Raw genomic sequence first — 24,019 nt, 5'->3', positions numbered from 1 at the left:
GAAGAAACATGTTGTGTAATGATAGTGTTGTTTGTTTTGTTATATTCACCAAGCAAAATAAACTGTGTGTGTGATGAACTAATATATGTATTACCATGTTTAATTTTTGTTAATATAACAAGAAACAGTTTTTATTGTTTTCTAAAGAATTCTATTTTGTAGCCAGTTTACAGGTTTAAATTACTACCATATTAAGAATTATATAACATCTGTTGTGTGTTAGATATGAAAGAGTGACAATCATTAGTGGTATATATCTGTGTTAAGTGAGAATTAAAATGTCATAATGCTGTATATTCTAATAGTGATAAGCAGAAAGAAGTACAGCCTTTACCTTTAGTGGACTCGACTCCCATTCGGGTTCCCACAAAACGACTGGCAGAGACCAACAGTGGACCTGGAAGGCCACCAGAGAAAAGACGGCCAGGGAGGCCTCCACTTCATCCAAATGTGCAGGCAGTAAGTACTTTGATGTGTTTATTTATTTCATGGAATGGTTGTTGTGTTTTGTTTTCAAATTGTTCCTCGCATACAATGATTATTTTATGCTGGTATTACAATATGGTAGTACTTACAGTTCTTTATTAAAGCACTTTCACAATTTCTGATCGGTGAACTGATTTGCTTGTTTAATAGTACTTTGCTTTCATTATTGTTTTGGAGCAAGGTATAAATTGCTTATCCACTTAATTATTAAAACCAAGAATAAAGTAAGTTATAATTTGACGTCTTTATTTAGCCAACTATGGAGAAGGATTGTCGAACTGAACGCCAGTCTCCCCCTGGAGGAGGACTTCACCTGCCAGTTTTAAAAGCAGAAAAAACTTTGACTGCACAAGTAAGATTTTAGTTTTGTCCTGTAAAAATATTGTTCTGTGTCCTTTAATCACCAGTTGGTAAGATCAACTTTCCAAGTTCCATCAGTGTGCAGGTTTACTGTAGTCTGAAATAGTTCCATATTCATGGTCTGTCATTTTCCTCTCAGATCAGACTATATGTGTGAACTGAAACATCAACAAAATACACCTCACCACCTGTTATAAACAACTACTAGTTTTAATCTATTGTATTAGACAAATTCAAAGGTACTTATTGTCACAAGAAAACATTCTTCCCTACAATTTCTCATCTGCAGTGTACAAAATACAAAACTTCTATAAAACACAGTAACACTGCTAACATGTCCAATACCAGCTGGAGTACCATCCCTGGATGGAAGTTATGTGAGTTCATGGTTTACGAAAGATTATCTTACAACAAGAAAGTTGCTTCCCTTATATGTAATTGTAAAAATATGCTCACAAAAATTGAAAATGTTTATGTATCTCCTAATAGACCAGATGAATCTCCATACCAAATTCGATAAAGATCCATCCAATCATACCCAACAAAGTAGTTACATAGGTATACAACAGACAGTACTATTATATTCATGTAGGTAAATACAGTGGAGTGCTGTTAAGCTGCGGTATTTGGGGGGTCAACCTGCTTAACCACAGCTTAAGTGGTCCGCGGCTTAAACCTTTGTGACTGAAAAGCCGAAGTCGCCAACAGCTCCTCCGAGGAGCCTCATCCAGGCCATTGAGTGATCATTATATAGGATTATGGAATTAAAAATAATACTTTAATTATTGAACACATTTTTTCACGGATTTACCGCGGATTAACTTTAATGTATGGAGAGGTGTGATTTGGTAACAATGGTGGCCTCCATAAAGCTGACATAGAGAGCGGATAAGGTAGATTAACGGTCGATTTCTATTGTAATATATTTTATTTATTTCCCAAATTAAAGCAAATCCTTTTTAAATATCCCCTTGAAGTTATAAAGCCAGGATTAAATACGTAAGCCTCGTTTTTACACGTTCTTAAATTAGAGGTGAGCCGTGATAATCCTCGCTCACAAGACTTGCTACAGCGGCTTAAGCGATTTCTCGGTTTACTGCTCCGTGGCTGAATGGTGCTCCACTGTACAATATAGTATCTCACAATACTAATTTTTCATTACTTGTATACATTTAGGGAGACATTTCAATACAGGTATGGAAGTACAAGGAAATGAGGTACATCAAGTACTTGAAACAGTTTCTTTATAAATTTTGTGAAGCAAATTCTGCTTATTAGATTGAGGTGGTATGGCTTGTAATGTTTCATAAACTCAACAAGCTGTATACTGGCCTAGGTGATATCACATGCTGTATTAACTTGTGAACATCAAAGTTTTGGCTCAAACATTTCGTTAAATAAAATATCTCGGATTCAGGTGACAAAATAATTTGACTTGATTTTGCTTATATTACTTTTTAAATACACTATTTTACACATTTTTGTATTTCATGCAAAGATGCAATTCAATGGTATTAAAGGACTGGCCTGGATGATATCACATGGTGTATACTGGCCTGGATGATATCACATGGTGTATACTGGCCTGGATGATATCACATGGTGTATACTGGCCTGGATGATATCACATGGTGTATACTGGCCTGGATGATATCGCATGGTGTATACTGGCCTGGATGATATCGCATGGTGTATACTGGCCTGGATGATATCGCATGGTGTATACTGGCCTGGATGATATCGCATGGTGTATACTGGCCTGGATGATATCGCATGGTGTATACTGGCCTGGATGATATCGCATGGTGTATACTGGCCTGGATGATATCGCATGGTGTATACTGGCCTGGATGATATCGCATGTTGTATACTGGCCTGGATGATATCGCATGTTGTATACTGGCTTGGATGATATCGCATGGTGTATACTGGCCTGGATGATATCGCATGGTGTATACTGGCCTGGATGATATCGCATGGTGTATACTGGCCTGGATGATATCGCATGGTGTATACTGGCCTGGATGATATCGCATGGTGTATACTGGCCTGGATGATATCGCATGGTGTATACTGGCCTGGATGATATCGCATGGTGTATACTGGCCTGGGTGATATCGCATGTTGTATACTGGCCTGGATAATATCGCATGTTGTATACTGGCCTGGGTGATATCGCATGTTGTATACTGGCCTGGATAATATCGCATGTTGTATACTGGCCTGGGTGATATCGCATGTTGTATACTGGCCTGGGTGATATCGCATGTTGTATACTGGCCTGGGTGATATCGCATGTTGTATGCTGGCCTGGGTGATATCGCATGTTGTATGCTGGCCTGGGTGATATCGCATGTCGTATGCTGGCCTGGGTGATATCGCATGTCGTATGCTGGCCTGGGTGATATCGCATGTTGTATACTGGCCTGGGTGATATCGCATGTTGTATACTGGCCTGGGTGATATCGCATGTTGTATACTGGCCTGGATAATATCGCATGTTGTATACTGGCCTGGGTGATATCGCATGTTGTATACTGGCCTGGGTGATATCGCATGTTGTATACTGGTCTGGGTGATATCGCATGTTGTATACTGGCCTGGGTGATATCGCATGTTGTATACTGGCCTGGGTGATATCGCATGTTGTATACTGGCCTGGGTGATATCGCATGCGGTATACAGGCCTGGGTAGATATTGCATGCCGTACACCGGCCTGGACGATATCACATGCTGTTCACTGACCTGACAACCCCTCAGTGTGGATTCTTGTACATGGTGAGGGGACCTTCCAGAGAAGGTTCTGTACTTTCAAGTTTACCTCCTCTAGGATCTAAACATCCACCCACATGTTTAACGTACGTGGCAACCCGTGAAGGGGTGGTTGAGGGGTTCAATGCTAACACACCACTTTGGCCTTGAATTTCTGTAGATGTACGGCCTTAGGGTGGACCCCAGGGTCAATTCGTTGTTCACTTGGGCTTGGGTTAACCAAGTACCAGTGTTGGATGTTCTCAATGGGTGTTGTGAACATTGTGCCTGATTCTGTTGTTTGGGTATAGTGCTCATGAAACCATGATGTTGCTGCAGTGTCTGTGTTTGGCATTGTAATGCATTACCTCGTAGGGCTCCATAGGGGGTGGGGTCAGTGGGCACCAAAATATTCTTTCTTTGTTATGGATCCCCCAACTCAAAATAATAAAAAACAGAGCATAAGTAAATGACCACGTCTTCAAGATTAGGAACAACAATTTTCAACACCTGTACCTCATTTTCTGATATTACATTTTTTATCAGACAAATCTTTGGGGCAAATGTGTGTCTTTTTTACTCAGAAGGGACTAGAGGCACTTGCTGACTCTCTTAAGTCAGTTAAAAAGCTATGGTGGTATTAAAGGACCAATGATATCTGGGGACATCTTGGTGTAAACATCCACTAAAATAGAGTGAACTCCTCTTGCATTTGAAGGCCATTGGAGATGTACCCATTGAAGTTGCTCCCCATGCTACTTTGAATAAATGACGAGGAGTTATTGTTGAGAAGAATTTGAAAAACATCCCCAAGCCAGAGATCCTTGTTGATTTTTCCAACAAAGGAGTTTCTGCAGGGAGGTGTGTCTTCACTTGCAAAGATGGAATTATAATGCCAACCAGTGTCCTTTACATCACCGTGTCCACCTGCCAACATCAAGACAGGTTATCTAAATGTCAAGGCACGGTCATATGTTTTGAACTCTCTCAGATGTTTCCAACATTTTGCCATGATTCCTTGATGTGTGTTTGTTGCAGTGGCAAGGAGCGTGATGCCTATAAATATGTAATGGATCCTCATTGTGCTAAATATAGTGACTCTCGCCCTTTCACTTTTGTTCTTGCCTTAGGTGGGTGGAGGAAAAAAGAGGTACAGTGTTTGAAAGCAGTTCACAACATTTCTTACCCCAAGACTTGAAAATTACTGTCCACCACTCCATTTTGGATGTATGATGCTGCACTCCATTCCCATGTAACAGCGGGAGTGTAGACAGATCTTTATGTGTCTCTGACAAAGTCATTTTCAAACCACATGAAGAAGCTTTTGCCCTCCATGGTTAAAAGAATTGACAAGTTAATGTCAACACCTATCTCTATTCCTTCCAGTGGCTTCGTGGATCCATTTCCTTTGGATTTTCTTCTTCAGCCCTGAGATACAAAATGATTATTTGTTCACAACCTCAATAACTGGAATTGTCATCTACCGATAGAGACTTGTCCACTTAACCCAAGGCAGGATGCACGGATGTCGATAGACCACATCATAAAGAGAAATGATGTGGTCGAAAACAGAGGGGCTCTCAGTCCAATTCTCCTTTACATAAGTAACAATGGCCACTTTAATACATTAAAACTATCGAGGTTTCAGTTCTAATTTGGATGACATCAAAGCACTGATTGATTCTTATTATTTTATGCATCTTTCCTTACAGGAAACATTTCTGAAACCTGCTGATACAGTCACCTTTTGACAGTTTTCTTTGTACAAAAATGAGAGGTTGTGTGATAGAGGGGTGATACTGTTGATTGATCACCATGTGCCCATCTTATCTTTGCCACTTGTTATACCCTTGAGGCTATAGCTGTCTGTGTTTCCTTGGGTTGTACCATCACTGTTTGTTCTTTCTACCAGTCTCCTGAGGAGACCTATAATCAATCAGACCTTGATGCTCTCATCGAACAATACCATCTCCCTTTTATCCATGGGAGACTTTAATGAACATAATCCCTCTAGATTAGTGCTGATATTGTTGGAAGGGACGCTCTGTAGAGTGTGTGCTCTTGGAACATAACCTTTCTTTCTTCAATATTGGTACTTATACCTGTTTTCATGCATCTAGTCAGTCTTTTACTGCTATTGATTTCTCTGTCTGCTCCCCTTCACTTTTCTCTTATTTCTCCTAAGGGTTGACAATGATCCTTGGAAATTGATCCTGCCATCATTTGTGTACCATAAATAAATAACTTTGTGGCAGCAGAAAGTGACTGTATTGTCTATTCCTAAAACCTTGACATATTTTCCACAGTATCCTCTTCCATGGTAGAATCCTGCTTGCCACATGGCATGGAAGGCTAATAAACAATCCATTTGTAGATATCCCACTCTTTCAAACTGCATTGCATTCCAGTGAGCCTATGCACATGCTCGGCTGGTCAAAGTGAGAAGGGATCTTGTATTAAGTTCACTGTACCATATCACTTTGGAATGGGTGGTGGAAGAAATACAAGATTTGGAAGGTCAGTGGGCAGTATACTTGTTCTCCCTTCCCCCTTTGGATCTTGCTATCCAATGGCCAGGAAGTTGATGATACCCAGAGCATTGCCATTACTCTCACCGTAAGCTTTTCTCATGCATATAGTACTTCTGCCTCATCCCCCATCTTTTTAGCCGTGAAGACTCAGATAGAGCGGTCATCTTTTCCTTTTGGGCTGATCATTTCTATGAGTATAATCGCCCCTTTACTCTTGTGGAACTCACTTGCTCTTCATTAGTCTAGCAGTACATCAGTTGGACATGATGATATTCACTACGAGATGCTGCAATATCTCTCTCCCACTTCTCTTGCTATTCTTCTGGCTGTTTTTAACCGGATCTGGCAGGAGAATGTTTTTCCTGATGCGTGGTGCCATGCTATTCACCTCCTGTTTTCAAGATTCCTTCAAACTGTCATCTAATAGCTTTACAAGCTGTCTCTGTGAGATCTAAGAGAGGATAGTTAATGCTTATCTTGTTTGGTTCCTCAAATCAAACAACCTCCTCTCTCCCACCTAGTGTGGGTTCCAATGTCAGTGCACCACCGTGGACCACCTGATTCAACTTGAAATGTCAAACAGGGAATCCTTTCTCAAGCTACAACATCTTGTTTTTGGATTTTTTTACCTTGAGAAAGCTTATTGTAGTATGTGTAAGTAGAAACCTCCACTCATACAGGTTACATGACCATTAGGCCATTTTTAGTAAACATTTTTTAATGGACTGGCAATTCCAAGTCCATGTGGATTCAACACTTTCCTGTTCTTTCTCACAGAAACTTGAAGTCTCGCAGGGCTGTTTCTTGAGTGTTACACTTTTCATTTAGAAGATTAATGCCATTACTGTACAACTTCCCACTACAGTTGCAAACGGTCTATATGCAGATGACTTCCAAACTTCATGTCAGTTGTCAAGCATAAGGTTTACTGAGCAGCAGCTACAGACTTCTCTCAAGTGTCTACTGTAGTGGACCATAGGAAATGGTTCTGCCTTTTCTTGCTCTAAAACCATTTGCATGCACTTCTGCTGCCAACAGGGTATTCACCTCAACCCTGATCTCTGTTTTAGAAAAGTTGTTTCCTGTGGTCCCTGAGGTAAAGTTCTTGGGGCTTCTCTTTGACCATAAGCTAACTTTTATTTCAGACATCAAGTTGCTGTGTGTCAAGTGTACAAGGGCACTGAACATTCTCCTGTCCTCTCTTCCACTTCTTGGGGAGCAGATCGATGTTCTTTGCTAAAAATCTATCGTGCCCTACTTGATTGAAACTGGACTATGAGTCTCTGGTCTGTGGCTCTGCCAGGACTTTGGCCTTGAAGATGTTGGACCCTCTTCACCATCAGGGGCTTTAGCTCTGCACAGGGATTTTCTGCACTTCTCCTGTTCAATGTTTATACACTGAGTCTTGTGGACTTCTTCTATACTTCTGTCACTTGCAACTACCTTTACTGTATATGGCAAAACTTTAGTCGTTACCACACCATCCCTCCTGGGGTTATGTTTTCTTTCCTCAGTGGGCCATGCTTTTTCAGAATAGATGGTCTGCCATTGTCCATTTTGGCCTTTGTATCCAGGCACAGTTGGCTGAATTGATTCTGTCCTTGATAACATTGCTATATCTATTGGCCAGCCCATCCCACCATGGCTTATTACCATTCCCAAATGTGACCTTTCTTTGAGTCATCTGAGAAAGGCGGATACTCCCGATTGAAATTATCATCTTCTGTTTGCCGAACATCTTTCAGGGATCCTTCCATTCCCTTTATACTGATGGTTCAAAATCAGGTGACTGTATGAGCTGTGCCATGGTTTATTGTGTTTAGATGGTCCCACACACAGGATCCCCTCTACAATTTCTGTGTTCATTGCCAAACTTCATGCCATTTCTCTTGCCCTGGATCATATAAAAGCTATGCAGTACGCTAACTGTACTATTTATACTGACTTTCTTAGCTCTCTACTGACCCTGAAATTGCTTCACGTCAGTTCTCACCCTGTTCTCATTGATATACAAAACCAACTGGCTCATTTCTCTTTATCATCCATTTCTATCCACTTCTTCTGGATACCAAGACATGTTGGTATTCAAGGGAATGAGCTCGCTGGCACAACAGCTACATCTGTTTGCTGTGGTGCTATCAGGACTGTGCCTGTCCCATGTACAGACTATGGTTCTGTATTCAAGGCTCGGCTCCATGCCAGTTGGCAGTTGACTTGGAGTGAGCAACATAATTATAAGCTTTTCAGATAAAACCCTCTATTGGACTTTTGCTATCTTGCTTCTGTAAGGATCAGAAAGAGGAAGTTATTCCAACTAGACTATGCATTGGTCACAGTTTTTAAATCATCATTTTCTTTTATCTGGTACTAATGCACCAATCTGTGGTCTGTGTGACACATCACAATAGCTCACATTTTACTATCGTGCCATTGTTACAATTGTTTATAAGAATAAAAATGTAAAAATATTACATTATGTAAAACTTCAGAAAGTTAGAGAGTGAAAATTGATCTTTAAAATCTAGAAATTTAAAAATTATAATTGTTGACAATTACATGTTTTATATCAGTATAATGATTGTTTACAAGTAGTATGTTCAGTGTATGTTGTATATCAGTACAGTGGATGTTTACAAGTAGCACTTTCCGTCCGTGTACGTTTTATATCAGTACAGTGAATGTTTACAAGTAACACGTTCAACCTTATATATGTTTTATATCAGTACAGTGAATGTTTACAAGTAACACGTTCAACCTTATATATGTTTTATATCAGTACGGTGAATGTTTACAAGTAGCATGTTCATCTGTGTACGATTTATATCAGTACAGTGAATGTTTACAAGTAGCACGTTCCGTTCGTGTACGTTTAATATCAGTACAGTGAATGTTTACAATTAGCACGTTCCATCTGCGTATGTTTTATATCAGTACAGTGAATGTTTACAATTAGCACGTTCCATCTGCGTACGTTTTATATCAGTACAGTGAATGTTTACAGTTAGCACGTTCCATCTGTGTACGTTTTATATCAGTACAGTGAATGTTTACAAGTGGCACGCTCCATCCGTGTACATTTTATATCAGTACAGTGAATGTTTACAAGTAGCATGTTCATCAGTTGATTTATGTTATATTTATATATATAGTTTGTTTTAAGGGATCACCCTCTCCACTGAATGGTAAATGGCATGACAAGTGATTCAGTTTAAAGACATACTGTGTAGTTGTCAGTATATTTAGACTGCTTGATAGTTTAATTCTACATATTTTCCAGATTGGAAGTGGTAAGGTTGATCAGACCTACACTTTAGAACTGGAAAATAACATCAGTATTGGAGCTGGCTTAGTAATTCATAAGTTAAAATGCTTGTCACAAGGTGGACCAGTATGGGAGGCTGTATTAGCATCGAGAGGAGCTGGGATTGCCGGAAGCAGGTACACGAATATAGAGAAACATTACTTTTGGGTTAGGTGTTAACTGACGTGTTTCAAAAGTGAAATAATTTGCAGTACTTGTAACATAATCAACTCTAATCTTACATATTACCAAATCTTTCACTTGTTTTAAACCTATTTAGTTGTTTAGTTTGCAAGTATAAAACTTTGAAGTTCAAATTATGTTAAAATTACTATAACTGTTGCCTTTACTTTTATATGAAATGTGTAGCTGGTTTCATATCAGTGTGTGTGTGTGTTTTTAGACATGCAGCATGTGTGGTTTGTGAAGACAGTACATTGTCTTTGTTTTCTGCTGGAGGTCAGCGTCTCCTACCTCCTGTGGTGTTGTCCTCTCCGGCAACTAGATTGACATGTAGTGACCAGTATGTAATGGTATTAACTTCTAGAGGTTGTGTGTCAGTTTGGTAAGTGTCACTGTTAAATCTTTGTTTTAATGAAAAGTTTTATTCTAAATTTTGTAATAACAGATAAATAAAAATGTAAGGTTATATGTAAAAACTTACGATACAAAGTTAATAGTGATAAATGTGGGAGACATAGAACTTAGCATTATATTTATAGTATGTTTAAAAAACAATAAACCTAAACCTGCTCAAACAGTCACTATTATTAAAACATTCATTATCAAATGTACACAGAGACAGAATTTAAAATATCTTTCAATGAGCAATACATTAGCTGGTCATTTAAATGCCAGTTTGGTTTGAGTAATAAACTAGAGCATATGAGTGTCCCATTATAAGTTGATTTTCTCATCATATTTTTAGTAAGGATTGTGTGTGTGTGTGTGTGGACTACAATAGGTAGAAAATTTAGTATTTTCAGGTTTTAATAAATGGAATCTATATTGTAACAACATGGTTTTGGAACTTATTTTATTAATACCTTTCACACATGAAAGGTTATACTGTCTGTCAAAGTTCTGATAACTATGTAGGTTCATTTTTGTTATAAACCATTGTTATTCATGGTAATTGAGTTTGGATTGCACATGAGTTTTAGTTTGTTTTAAAACTAAATCATAATTTATTTTAATATTGCAAGGAACATCCAGGAACTGAAGACACTGGTTAAAAATGAATCTTTACTTCCAATAATGCAAGGTAAGACATCAAGGTCTATAGGATTATGTATTAGTTAAAAGATTTACATGGACCCAGTTGTAATTCCCACCAGTTTGTAATGTAGATTTCAGTAAATTAATAAATATATATGAACACCAAGAGTTTTGTGTCAGGTTACAAAATGTACATTTACCACAATAATTGATGATATAACTGATGTGATATAAACAGGTCTGAAAAAATAAAAAAAAAACTAGAAAAACCAAAACGCAACTGTTGAACTTGCACAGCATAGTTCTTGGAGTTACTGTATTGTTAACAAAATAAAATGGATCAGTCTTTCTGTTAACTGGTTATAAATTTATTTGATTATTAATATTATCGCAGTGAACTAATATGTTAATTACATGATGTTTTAACCATGAAGGGATGCATACTATAACACTAAAAACACTACCTATAGTTTCACAAACTGTGGCAAGCTCTCAGAAAATGTTACAAGCCATTTGTGGACAAAAAATCAAAACTTGTGATGTAATATTCTTACTAAACATTTAACCATTACTACATAGTAAAGAGTATGGGTTGCTCTGAACCATTACTACATAGTAAAGAGTGTGGGCTGCTCTGAACCATTACTACATAGTAAAGAGTGTGGGCTGCTCAGGGCCATTACTACATAGTAAAGAGTGTGGGCTGCTCTGGACCATTACTACATAGTAAAGAGTGTGGGCTGCTCTGGACCATTACTACATAGTAAAGAAATTACTACATAGTAAAGAGTGTGGGCTGCTCTGAACCATTACTACATAGTAAAGAGTGTGGGCTGCTCTGAACCATTACTACATAGTAAAGAGTGTGGGCTGCTCTGCCATTACTACATAGTAAAGAGTGTGGGCTGCTCTGGACCATTACTACATAGTAAAGAGTGTGGGCTGCTCTGAACCATTACTACATAGTAAAGAGTGTGGGCTGCTCTGAACCATTACTACATAGTAAAGAGTGTGGGCTGCTCTGAACCATTACTACATAGTAAAGAGTGTGGGCTGCTCTGGACCATTACTACATAGTAAAGAGTGTGGGCTGCTCTGAACCATTACTACATAGTAAAGAGTGTGGGCTGCTCTGAACCATTACTACATAGTAAAGACCATTACTACATAGTAAAGAGTGTGGGCTGCTCTGGACCATTACTACATAGTAAAGAGTGTGGGCTGCTCTGGACCATTACTACATAGTAAAGAGTGTGGGTTGTTCTGGGCATGAACTGATTTTTGTTATCCATTTATGTAAAACCTCCTAAATGAATATTAAACATTTGTTTTTTTCCCAAAACAAATTCGTATTTTATCTGTTTTCTCTAAATCTATGTACACGGGGTTTTTCTTGGATAATTGCAAATTGTAAAATAAACAAAAAAAAAACACAAACATTTCTTGGTCCTGAATATCTTACAGTTGATAACAGTTTACATCCATTTATACTGGGTTTTATTGTTTTGTTGACCTTTGAACCATGTCTAATGAACAGTCTGTTGCAGAAGTTGTAAATCAAGTCAAATTACATGATGCACGGGCAACTCACAAACATTTTTTCTGAATCATTTTTATTATTATTAAGAGAGACGTTGCCTATAGAACTGTTCCTTGTGCTTGTAAATTAAAATACCCAAAAGTGCAATTTTTTATATAGTTTTGTTTGTGGTGCTATTTAATAGATGGCGCTACATTTCGTAATCCTCAAACAACCTTGGGTATAGAGAACTTGTATTTTAGCACAACAGGTGGTATCATTTTATTTGTTATTTTGGTCACATACATAGATATATTGATGGCTCTGCCAATGCTCCATTGTAGTAAGTTTGTTGTTTGTTTTTTTCCATTAATTTTCTCAATCTTACTGTATTGATTTCTAATGTGTACATTTTACTTACTTTTATAATGATAAAGAATACACATGAAATGTACCTGAATACTTACAAGAATATATCTGGGTTTATTTTATTTTTTCTGTTGGCTGCTAATGGAATTTAAGCCTATTTTTTCATAGCAGTATTAGTACTTCACTAAATAATCTTTACATAAATATATATGTAAACGGCTCGCTTGGGTTGAGAAACTTTTTTTATGTAGAGGAACAAACAACGTTCTATCATTGTTCTATCCTCTATGTAACAACATTCTATTATTGTTCTATCCTCTATGTAACAACGTTCTATCATTGTTCTATCCTCTATGTAACAACGTTCTATCATTGTTCTATCCTCTATGTAACAACGTTCTATCATTGTTCTATCCTCTATGTAACAACGTTCTATCATTGTTCTATCCTCTATGTAACAACGTTCTATCATTGTTCTATCATCTATGTAACAACATTCTATCATTGTTTTATCCTCTATGTAACAACGTTCTATCATTGTTCTATCCTCTATGTAACAACGTTCTATCATTGTTCTATCCTCTATGTAACAACGTTCTATCATTGTTCTATCCTCAATGTAACAACATTCTATCATTGTTCTATCCTCTATGTAACAACATTTTTTCAATCCAAACAAGCCATTTTACACACACATTTTTCTCTACAAGTGGGTTTTCTCGACATCACTAATGTTTACATAATTAAACAATGCCCCTAAGAACAAAGAATAATAACATTCCAAATGTAGACATTATCCCATATTCCTCGTTTTCAAACTGTGTGATGCGAACGTGTAAAAATTCAGATAAACTCTTTAGTGCAATTCGTGTGAGAATAAACTTGATGTTGAATAAAGGAATAGACAATGCCCCAGAAAAACAACACAATATAGTACATAATGTGATGTATACAACTCTGGTGTTTTATTGGTTACAAATAAACTAGTGTAAGACATCAGAGAAATATTGGCAAATTGTGAGAGAGTGGGTGTGTCAAGTAATGTACACCTGTTGTAATGAGTAACTTTGTTTGGGTAATGTACACCTGTTGTAATGAGTAACTTTGTTTGGGTAATGTACACCTGATGTAATGAGTAACTTTGCTTGGGTAATGTACACCTGATGTAATGAGTAACTTTGCTTGGGTAATGTACACCTGTTGTAATGAGTAACTTTGCTTGGGTAATGTACATCTGTTATAATGAGTAACTTTGCTTGGGTAATGTACACCTGTTGTAATGAATAACTTTGTTTGGGTTATGTACACCTGTTGTAATGAGTAACTTTGTTTGGGTAATGTACACCTGTTGTAATGAGTAACTTTGCTTGGGTTATGTACACCTGTTGTAATGAGTAACTTTGCTTGGGTTATGTACACCTGTTGTAATGAGTAACTTTGCTTGGGTTATATACACCTGTTGTGATGAGTAACTTTGCTTGGGTTATGTACACCTGTTGTAATGAGTAACTTTGCTTGGGTAATGTACACCTGTTGTAATGAGTAACTTTGTTTGGGTAATGTACACCTGTTGTAATGAGTAACTTTGCTTGGGTTATGTACACCTGTTGTAATGAATAACTGTTTGGGTAATGTACACCTGTTGTAATGAGTAACTTTGCTTGGGTTATGTACACCTGTTGTAATGAATAACTTTGTTTGGGTAATGTACACCTGTTGTAATGAGTAACTTTGCTTGGGTAATGTACACCTGTTGTAATGAGTAACTTTGCTTGGGTAATGTACACCTGTTGTAATGAGTAACTTTGCTTGGGTAATGTACACCTGTTGTAATGAGTAACTTTGCTTGGGTTATGTACACCTGTTGTAATGAGTAACTTTGCTTGGGTTATGTACACCTGTTGTAATGAGTAACTTTGCTTGGGTTATATACACCTGTTGTAATGAGTAACTTTGCTTGGGTTATGTACACCTGTTGTAATGAGTAACTTTGCTTGGGTAATGTACACCTGTTGTAATGAGTAACTTTGTTTGGGTAATGTACACCTGTTGTAATGAGTAACTTTGCTTGGGTTATGTACACCTGTTGTAATGAATAACTGTTTGGGTAATGTACACCTGTTGTAATGAGTAACTTTGCTTGGTTATGTACACCTGTTGTAATGAATAACTTTGTTTGGGTAATGTACACCTGTTGTAATGAGTAACTTTGCTTGGGTAATGTACACCTGTTGTAATGAGTAACTTTGTTTGGGTAATGTACACCTGTTGTAATGAGTAACTTTGCTTGGGTTATGTACACCTGTTGTAATGAATAACTGTTTGGGTAATGTACACCTGTTGTAATGAGTAACTTTGTTTGGGTAATGTACACCTGTTGTAATGAGTAACTTTGCTTGGGTAATGTACACCTGTTGTAATGAGTAACTTTGTTTGGGTAATGTACACCTGTTGTAATGAGTAACTTTGCTTGGGTTATGTACACCTGTTGTAATGAATAACTGTTTGGGTAATGTACACCTGTTGTAATGAGTAACTTTGTTTGGGTAATGTACACCTGTTGTAATGAGTAACTTTGCTTGGGTTATATACACCTGTTGTAATGAGTAACTTTGCTTGGGTTATGTACACCTGTTGTAATGAGTAACTTTGCTTGGGTAATGTACACCTGTTGTAATGAGTAACTTTGTTTGGGTAATGTACACCTGTTGTAATGAGTAACTTTGCTTGGGTTATGTACACCTGTTGTAATGAATAACTTTGTTTGGGTAATGTACACCTGTTGTAATGAGTAACTTTGCTTGGGTAATGTACACCTGTTGTAATGAGTAACTTTGCTTGGGTAATGTACACCTGTTGTAATGAGTAACTTTGCTTGGGTTATGTACACCTGTTGTCCTAGAGAGTAAATGTCCCAATTAATTGTTTATGAAATTAATAAACTTTAAACTTGTATGAAATTCTGATTTATGAACTATTTTAATGCCAAGTTTATTTGCATGCAGTGGTTTACATTTGGATTGTCACTCTGTAAAAGGTTGTGACATGTGCAGTTTAACATACATTGTGAAAAAGGGCTGAAAGAAAAAAACTTAAGTTTTGTTTTAAAATTTCTGACTGTCAACATAAAGTGAGCAAGATTTCTAACATGTAATGCATTACACGAAGCTAGGTCTATATGGATTACAAAAGCTCACTTTAAAATATCAAATACTGGATTTGTCTAAAAGAAGCAGTTGTATGTATTATATATAGATACTGTCATTAACCAGAACAACAGTGGAAAGTTCAAGTTTGATTTGTGTTCACCTTGCTCCGAAGATACACACAGCTATGAGTAGAAGACCTGTGTTGTTTTTACTGTTATTTCTAATAAACTCTGCCTTCAGAATCTATCAAATAATAACAGACAGCTAGTTACACTAGCCTTTATGTGAAGAACTGCTTAAATAACGTTTGTAATGTTAATTTTTTAACACATGGAATAAAGTTTATCCTTTTATATGTTTAAGAATGAATCAGAAGAAGGCATATTTAAAACAGTTATACATTTATTCAGCTACATCTGTTTTCATAGAGTAAAATAAATTGTTTATGGTTAGGATATAATGTTTAGTGTATAAAAATACCTTAATCTTTTCTATTTTAGATGTGATGTTTGGTTTAATAAAAGACAGACTTGTTTCTTTAGCCCCTGCTGAACTGACCTCAGTATTAGAAGTACAGGATTAACAGAACATGGAGCTCCAGTTGTTAGCTTGTCAACTAAAAGTCTTACATCTTTAACTTTGATGTGGGAGCTTGGTAAGTATATACTGTCTATAACATTTATGCTAAGAGTCAAACATGAAAAGTAATTCTTTTGTACATATCTGTACATTGTGTGTGTGTGCTTGGCAACAGTCAGTTGCAAACTCTCTCTTTGTTAATCTGAAGATAACTTAGGAAGGTTAAAATGTTGTTCTCTGCTTTATTAGTAAAAGTTTTAATACCCATACCAGCCATCCTGAGGTACATAACATGAGAGTTTATAATTGGTATTGCAGAGAAATGTGGATATGATTTTGGAATTTTACCCTTCATGAAAAATACAGCAGGAATGTTTTCTTTAACATCCATTTGGTGTGATTGTATGTATCGATTAAAAGTGAGATATGATTAACCCTTTTGCAACAAGCTCAGTATAATATATGCAACTTAATCTACACATCTGCACACATTAAGTATTCGCACTATAACATTTGATACAACAAGTGTACCTTCACAAAATTTGGTAGACTATTAGTAAAGATTACAAGGTTTTTGTACATAAATAATCAGATATTTTAACAAAATATTTTTTATAAAGATTTATTTGTGAGAATATCGAGTCTCAGTGCAAAGTGATTTCATGTTTTTGTTAAAAACTGTTCTTCATCACAAAACTCATCAAATATTATTTGTGTAATCTCTAAAACCTTCTAAATACATTTCAAATGTGTGTTTTTAGTAAGACTTTATATTTTGTTATTTTATATACTCTAACTATGTGGGGTCTGTCATTTGACCAACCTTGTAACCATCATAAAAAATTAGGAAATAAATATAAATTATGATTTTTTTTGTACTAGAATGACTACATATTATAACACAAAAATACAAATGTTTAGTCTAAGTAGCTTAAGTCTCATAATGTAATATGTTTATTATTTTTTATTATAGTCCTTCCAGACATGCCAAGCTAACATTACATAACATGCATTTACCCGGTGCATGTGTACTCATGTTATGTATCCAATAATATAAAACTAACCTTTAGTCTTCCCTGTGTTTTAGTGGACTAGTATTTTGTAATATAGTCACAGTTCAGTTATTATATATGTATATAGATTACTACTATTTAGAAATAAATTATTAAATTTCAGATATCCAAACATTATTTATGTAATATTTACGTTCAGTGGATTTTATTTTTCACATCTTCCAATGTGTAATTATTCTTGTCTAAAGTACATCGCCTTAAGATCCACTGCTAATAAACAGAAATTTCAGTGGATTTTATTTTTCACATCTTCCAATGTGTAATTATTCTTGTCTAAAGTACACCGCCTTAAGATCCACTGCTAATAAACAGAAATTTTAGCAGCTGGAATTAAGCAGATGTCACAAAAGCTTTCAGTGTTAAAGGTGTTGTTAAACACAACAAAAGTTAGTCAGTATATACTAGCTACTACTAGGAAGAAGGGACTCCAGATTTTTAAACCATTGGTGTTTTCAAAAGGCTTTGTACTTGTGCTAATCGTAATATTGTTTAAAACTGTAGAATTTAAACGTGTATTATAAAACATCACTAAAAGTACCAGATATGTTCGCACCCACTTATGCTTGTTTGATTAAAAACGTTAATATTATGGTGAGTATGTTAAAGTAATTTCTCATCTCAGTGAGGTACTTGTATTACTTGTTAACAGAAACAAATGAGACCCTGATTTTTGCTTCCCAGGTTGTTAATAAGTAGTGCCGAAGATGCAGTTTATCAGTGTTCTGACCACCAGTCATGTCTACCTCCTAACATCAAGTTTCAGGAGACACTGCTTCCACTGGCCTCTCTTCAAGGAGAACTGAACAGGTGAAATGATTTCTGTACAAGATCTATATTGTTTACATTCAACATCAGAGTTGAATTACACATAAATGTGCAAGTTTTTGAACTAAGAATTAAGCTTGTACTTCTATTAGCAACATTATAGTTATTGTCTCACTAGTTCTGAAAGCTTAGAACTTTTATGATAAATTTAAAGGTGCAGATGTAAAAAACTGTTGATAGGTTTATTTTTGTAATTATAAGACTGTGTATGGTGTCAGACATGGTTGTACTTATAAGACTATTCATTATCAATAATTACTGCATTTATGAGACTTGTGGGTTGTAACACATTATTGAATTTAATGAGCTTTTATGGTAGATGGCTGGCAAGTGTTAAGTTTTTGTGAAGTGTACTTTATCAAACCTTTGTAACTACCAAACATGTTTGTAATTGTCATCTCTTGAGATAAATTCACTAGCTTGCATTGTTAGTAATTATCAAGCCTTTTTATATGTAGTGTTTTATAATAATTGAAATACATTATTAGTTTTATGTTAATGCTATTCTCTTTTTCATTATCCACTCAGATCACCCCGTGTAGCACGTAATATTTTCAACAGTAACCCTGCCACGAGACAGGCTGCTACACTCAGTCACCTTGACAGTCAGTTAGCGGCAGCCCTGTCCATGCACTCTGCCAAAGACTACAAATTTTGGTTTCTCACGCTTGTTCGATACCTGACCCAAGAAGGTGAGGCTTGATAACATGTTTTGAGACAACAAGATCCATGTTGATCCATTTCAGTTGTCTCATCTTCTAAACTACACTAAAATGAATAAATATCTGAAAATCTGTCCTTAAAGCTTTTGTTAAACCACTTATACTTACTGCATCTTGAGGCCAACTACCCTGTTAAAAAAATGAAACTGTCTTAGCTGAAGATGTTTCCTACCTTGGCAAAATTTACAGTTGTGTCCCACAACTACCATTTGTGTCATTCAGTGTGTAAAAACATATGTCAACATTATCAACACTTCCATCAGGTATCATCTAACTTTTCTTTATTTCAGAGGTTTTAGCCTTTCCTCATATGACAAAACCCCCTCCATCTCGGGTGCTATTCTAATAACTCTTTCCAATAATTCAATGTCTTTATTAAATTAATATTAAATTAAATTTACCCCATGACTGAATACAATATTCCAAATGTGGCCTAACCAGTGCCCTGTACAATGAAATTATAATCTGTTTAGACCACATTTGAAATATTGTATTCAGTCTTGTGGTTTTTAAGTTAATAAAGACATTGAACTATTGGAAAGAGTTCAGAAAAGAGTTACTAGAATGGTGCCTGAAATATTGATAAAACCTAAAATCCTATTTGCCCTACCACTAGTAAGAGCACACTGATGGACAGCCTTAGAAACTGATCAACCATTACACAAAGATTCTCTTCTTTCATGATACTGTTAAGGTCATTCCCATCCAAATTATGATAACTCGCACACATTATCTGCATCCTTTTGTAAATCAACAGCATCCTCTTCACAGCCACCAACACCCAAGACCTTAATATCATCTGAATATTTAAGTAATGTAATGGCTATTCCTTCATGTATGTCATTGATGTAAATCAAAAAATTGTAAAAGTTCTGAGGTACACCACTTGTGACATCAATGCAGTTTAACCAAGCTGTTTTTAACAACCCTCTGCTTTCTTCTATCCATTCACTCAACTTATCCCCCACCCCTACCTATGGAGATAATTTTTTTTACAAGTCTTTTATGTGGCACTTTGTCAAATGCTTTCTGAAAATCCAAATACACCAAATTTACACCCTTACCCTCATCTACATAAGCAGAAATGTTTTCAAAGAACATCAAAAATTTGTAAGGGAAGATTTTCCCATCTTGAAACCATGTTGACTCTCCAGTAAAATTCTGAACTTTGTTAAACGAATGTAAAGCATCTTTTTATGAAAATGTTATAATTTTCCCACAACTGACGTAAGGCTAGGAGGTCTATAATGATCATCTTTGAAGAGGAGTTACACTAGTTAACTTCCAATCCACTATTCAAGGATAGAAAAGAAAGAGTGGTATGTGAGTCACATATTCGTGTCTTAACCTCCTTAGAGAAATACTAGCTCACCCAGGAACCTTACAGTTATTTAAACTTCCCTTTTTATTTTCTTAATTAATGTAGTTATCTTACTTAAACTTGTTTTCATTGATCAACTGTTGAAGATGTGGAACACTGCTCAAGTTCTTCATTAGTAACAACTGAAGAAAAAGTAGAATTTAATCACCTAACCCTCAGATATTAACCTTCCATAAGGGTCCTACCCCCATGGTCACATTTTATTTACCCTTCATGTATTGAAAGAAATCCTTATTGTTAATTTTTACATTTTCAGCCAACCTTTTGATGTCCTAATTTCTTTGATCTTCTAGATCTCCTCTTATGCCATTCAATTTAAATTTCTTTAATTTTTATCTCGAACACTTTGAGAAGCAGCGTGGCTGTTTAGTTGCAGCTATCAATATTTCTATAAAGGATATATTTACCTTTTAAAATCTCCAAATTCACAACAGATAATTCTTGGTAGATCCCTTCAACATTTACTTTTTTGAAATGTGTAACCAAAATATTTTACCTTCTCTTTTTACACATCAATAACACTTGTACTGAGATGTTCTTCAATTTCTTTCCTCTTAAAAATTTTCTATTATAAATTAATAATAAATTCAAAATAGCACTGTCTTTGATAAGTTCCTTGACCAACTGATGAAGAAAGCCATCTGATCAATTTCCAGAAACCTTTCTCCCTCATGGTTTGGTGCTACTATTAATTTTAATCTTACTGTTAAATGTCTTACTAATTCATCACAGCTATATTTTATTAGAAATGTAATTTTCAACTTCTTTTCTCTTGGTGGATGAGGATTTTACCAAACAGATTTCCTGTATAAATTTATTTTTTAATATTTATTTTACTTTTCAAAAATATTTAAAACCTTTCATTTTTTAACAAGAACTAATCAAAGATGGTTATTCAAGTTATTAACCTAATTAATTTATTTAGCAGTTAAAAATTTCATGTTTTACATTTTCAGTAACAATAGTTCAAAAGATTGATTAAGATATTTCTTAAAGGTTTAGAACCCAGGCTACGAGATTTATGTTCAGGATTACTTGGACCTGTGGTGCAGACAACCAAACAGAGCAGTTGGAGGTCTTATATCATGGTAATTCTTTACTCTTATGTTGTACAAACTTTAATTGAATACACAGTCTTGGGTTTAGAAGTTTAAACACAGGAAAAAACTGTATAATTTTTCTACACTATTTGTGTGAGATTGCCTTCTGTCAAGTGAGGGAAGAGACTTACTAAGCCAGGAAGTGTTGGATTAGGTCAGTGACATGTCACTGGTAGTTTTATAGGATGGTTAAGAAATTGCAACAAGTAGTATGAATAACTCCTAAAATCTATGTTTATGCTGACAAAGTATTGTCAAAACAGGTTATGAAAATTCAATTTGTTATAAGTAACTACGTAGGGGAAGAAATGAAACTGTTGTATTTGTTTTGTAAAAATAGTTTCAGCTTTCTTTTCGAAAGATTTGGTGAATTTAGGTTAATAAAAAGCTTAATTTGATACTAAACAGTGATGATGAGAAAACCCACTTGTAGAGAAAAATATATGTAAAAACGGCTGGTTGGGGTGGAGAAAATCTTTTATGCAGAGGAGCAAACAACGTTTCAATCTTCTTCGGTCATTGTCAGATTGTTCGCTCCTCTGCATAAACAATTTTGCCAACCCCAACCAGCCATTTTTACATATATATTAATTTAATATTGTTCCCAAGAACAGTGAGTAAATATTCTGCTCTATTGCAATCTGTTTATTTGAAAAGAATGCAGTTTTGGGTTGTATTTACAATACTTATTTTATGCTGAAAATAACAATTTTCAACTTCCAAACACACACACACACACACACACAGCATCATGGGTCCAAGACAGTAGAGCTAGCTGTTACATCATTAATTCTGACTAACAGAAAATAAAATTTGGTTTCTGTCAAAGTTTAGAATAGTTGGAAGTGAAATGTATCTTATAAACTTTAATGGCGTTACTTACATCAACAAGGCATACAACACATGAAGCCACCGTTTGTATTACTTTATAAGACGTCATTTATTTTGTTCTAAATCGTCGTATGGAGAAACAGTAGGTTTATGGTAGTGTTAAAATCCAAAGTTTGATTCCTGTTAGTAGGCACAACAGGTAGCCCAATGTGGCTTTGCTCTGAAACAAATTGTTACATAATGCTGTATACTAATGGGATGGGTGATATTAAGTCACAGTACAAGTGACAACTTTTTAAAAGTCATATGTCACACCATTAAAAACAGTCAAGAAATTATATATATATTCCTTACAGCAAACCTCCCAAGGATTAGTAGTTTTCTAAACATGTATATAGAAATTATCTTTCAAGTCAATACATTTCCTCAAAATACTCAGGTTAAGGGTGTATTCTTCTTAATATTAACTTCTCTCTATGTATAAAACAACTGTTTTCTTTACCCAGTAGTTTTCCTTGCAGATGGACATTTCTACATAAATTAATCTTTTATTTATATATTCCCCTAGGGTCTTTCTAAACGAGAGTTACTACGAGAAATCTTACCAGTCATGGGTTCCAATCTGAAACTTCAGCGATTAGTAACAGAATTTAAAGAACAGTTGGATGCAATTCTTACCTGACAGAGTGGAGTGGAATCTAAAGACGTATTAATTTCAGCAATTGGCTTGGCCAGTCATCTGTCGTCACGTGTATAGTCATCACCCTTTCACCGGTTATCATTTTGTGTGTACTTCCTCTTCAGCCACAGTCACCTATTCTGTGAATCTCTGTGCCATTTATTATTGTTCTTATGAAGTCAAGTACAGCAGAATATAGCTAGACTTTGAAAGAACTTGTACCGATTCATGGTACAGCCTTTGTTTTCTGCATGCATAAGGCTCATTAGAAGCTTGTTCTTGACTAAAATAATTTCCATTTAGAACATGACTTGAGCATTAGATTATCTTCATTCTGGAAGTGTTAGAAAAATGAAACATAGTGGCTGGTTTAATAATATATTAAATTTTTTATTCACAGTTTGGCTAAAGATTTCTATATTGTCGTAGAACTTCATGATGGAAGAGAACTGGACTTTTAAAGAAGTCATGTGGTGATAAATATTGAGAAAATATTGCACAGTATGAGTAATGACTTGTTCGAAAGATTTTAAAATTCAACTCATTAAATATTTATAACTTCATGAGAAACTATGTGCTGAGTCTTAAATGAAGATGTTGTTAGGAGATTCAGCAAGCAAAACATATTGAACCCTGATTATCAGTTAACACCGGCTTTTTTTACATAATGTATATTACAAGGTTTTAAGTGTTCACTCATTTTACAATGTGATATATATTTATGGTAACTTTCTTTACCACAAGTTTCCTTTGAACTTGGTCATTGTGTATAAAGTTGTTTTGCAGGACATTAACAAGTAGATAGAAGTGAATGAATAGTTTTGTATAAAAACATTGAGGCAGTTTTACACTTGTTCGTATCCTCCACTTCAATCTGATTTTGTGCATGAGATTACAAGAGTTAGGTTCACAAACAAACTCGATTTAGAAGTTTGTATTGTAACATGTTTTTAAATGGAGTGTCTGTTCTTTATTCCATGTTGTTGGTTTAGCTTATTTCGCTAACAACGTTTGGCGAGTAATAATTGTAAAGCGTAAGCACGTGAGTGCTAGTAAATTATGGTATGAAATATAAGTGTTGGACTGAATCTGTACCTGTTTGAGAAAACAGACAACATAAACTTGTGTTGACAGATAACTCGTG

General features: G+C 35.6%; 1 protein-coding gene across 1 annotated transcript in view; it reads left to right on the top strand.

Moving 5' to 3' along the window:
- Positions 1 to 23,940, top strand: part of LOC143257730 (protein HIRA-like) — an 86,582-nt gene extending 62,642 nt beyond the window's left edge. Inside the window, 11 exon segments of the mRNA XM_076516763.1 lie at positions 306 to 459; positions 740 to 838; positions 9,407 to 9,567; positions 9,834 to 9,995; positions 10,636 to 10,694; positions 16,236 to 16,301; positions 16,304 to 16,340; positions 18,019 to 18,144; positions 18,691 to 18,854; positions 21,262 to 21,353; positions 22,765 to 23,940. Coding sequence (XP_076372878.1) covers positions 306 to 459; positions 740 to 838; positions 9,407 to 9,567; positions 9,834 to 9,995; positions 10,636 to 10,694; positions 16,236 to 16,301; positions 16,304 to 16,340; positions 18,019 to 18,144; positions 18,691 to 18,854; positions 21,262 to 21,353; positions 22,765 to 22,878 — 1,234 coding nt within the window. The 3' untranslated portion in view covers positions 22,879 to 23,940.
- The last annotated feature ends 79 nt before the right edge of the window (positions 23,941 to 24,019 follow it).

The sequence above is a fragment of the Tachypleus tridentatus genome, chromosome 7 (assembly GCF_004210375.1).
Source record: "Tachypleus tridentatus isolate NWPU-2018 chromosome 7, ASM421037v1, whole genome shotgun sequence".
Taxonomy (NCBI): Eukaryota; Metazoa; Arthropoda; class Merostomata; order Xiphosura; family Limulidae; genus Tachypleus; species Tachypleus tridentatus.
This window is presented reverse-complemented; position numbering and strand designations above follow the sequence as displayed.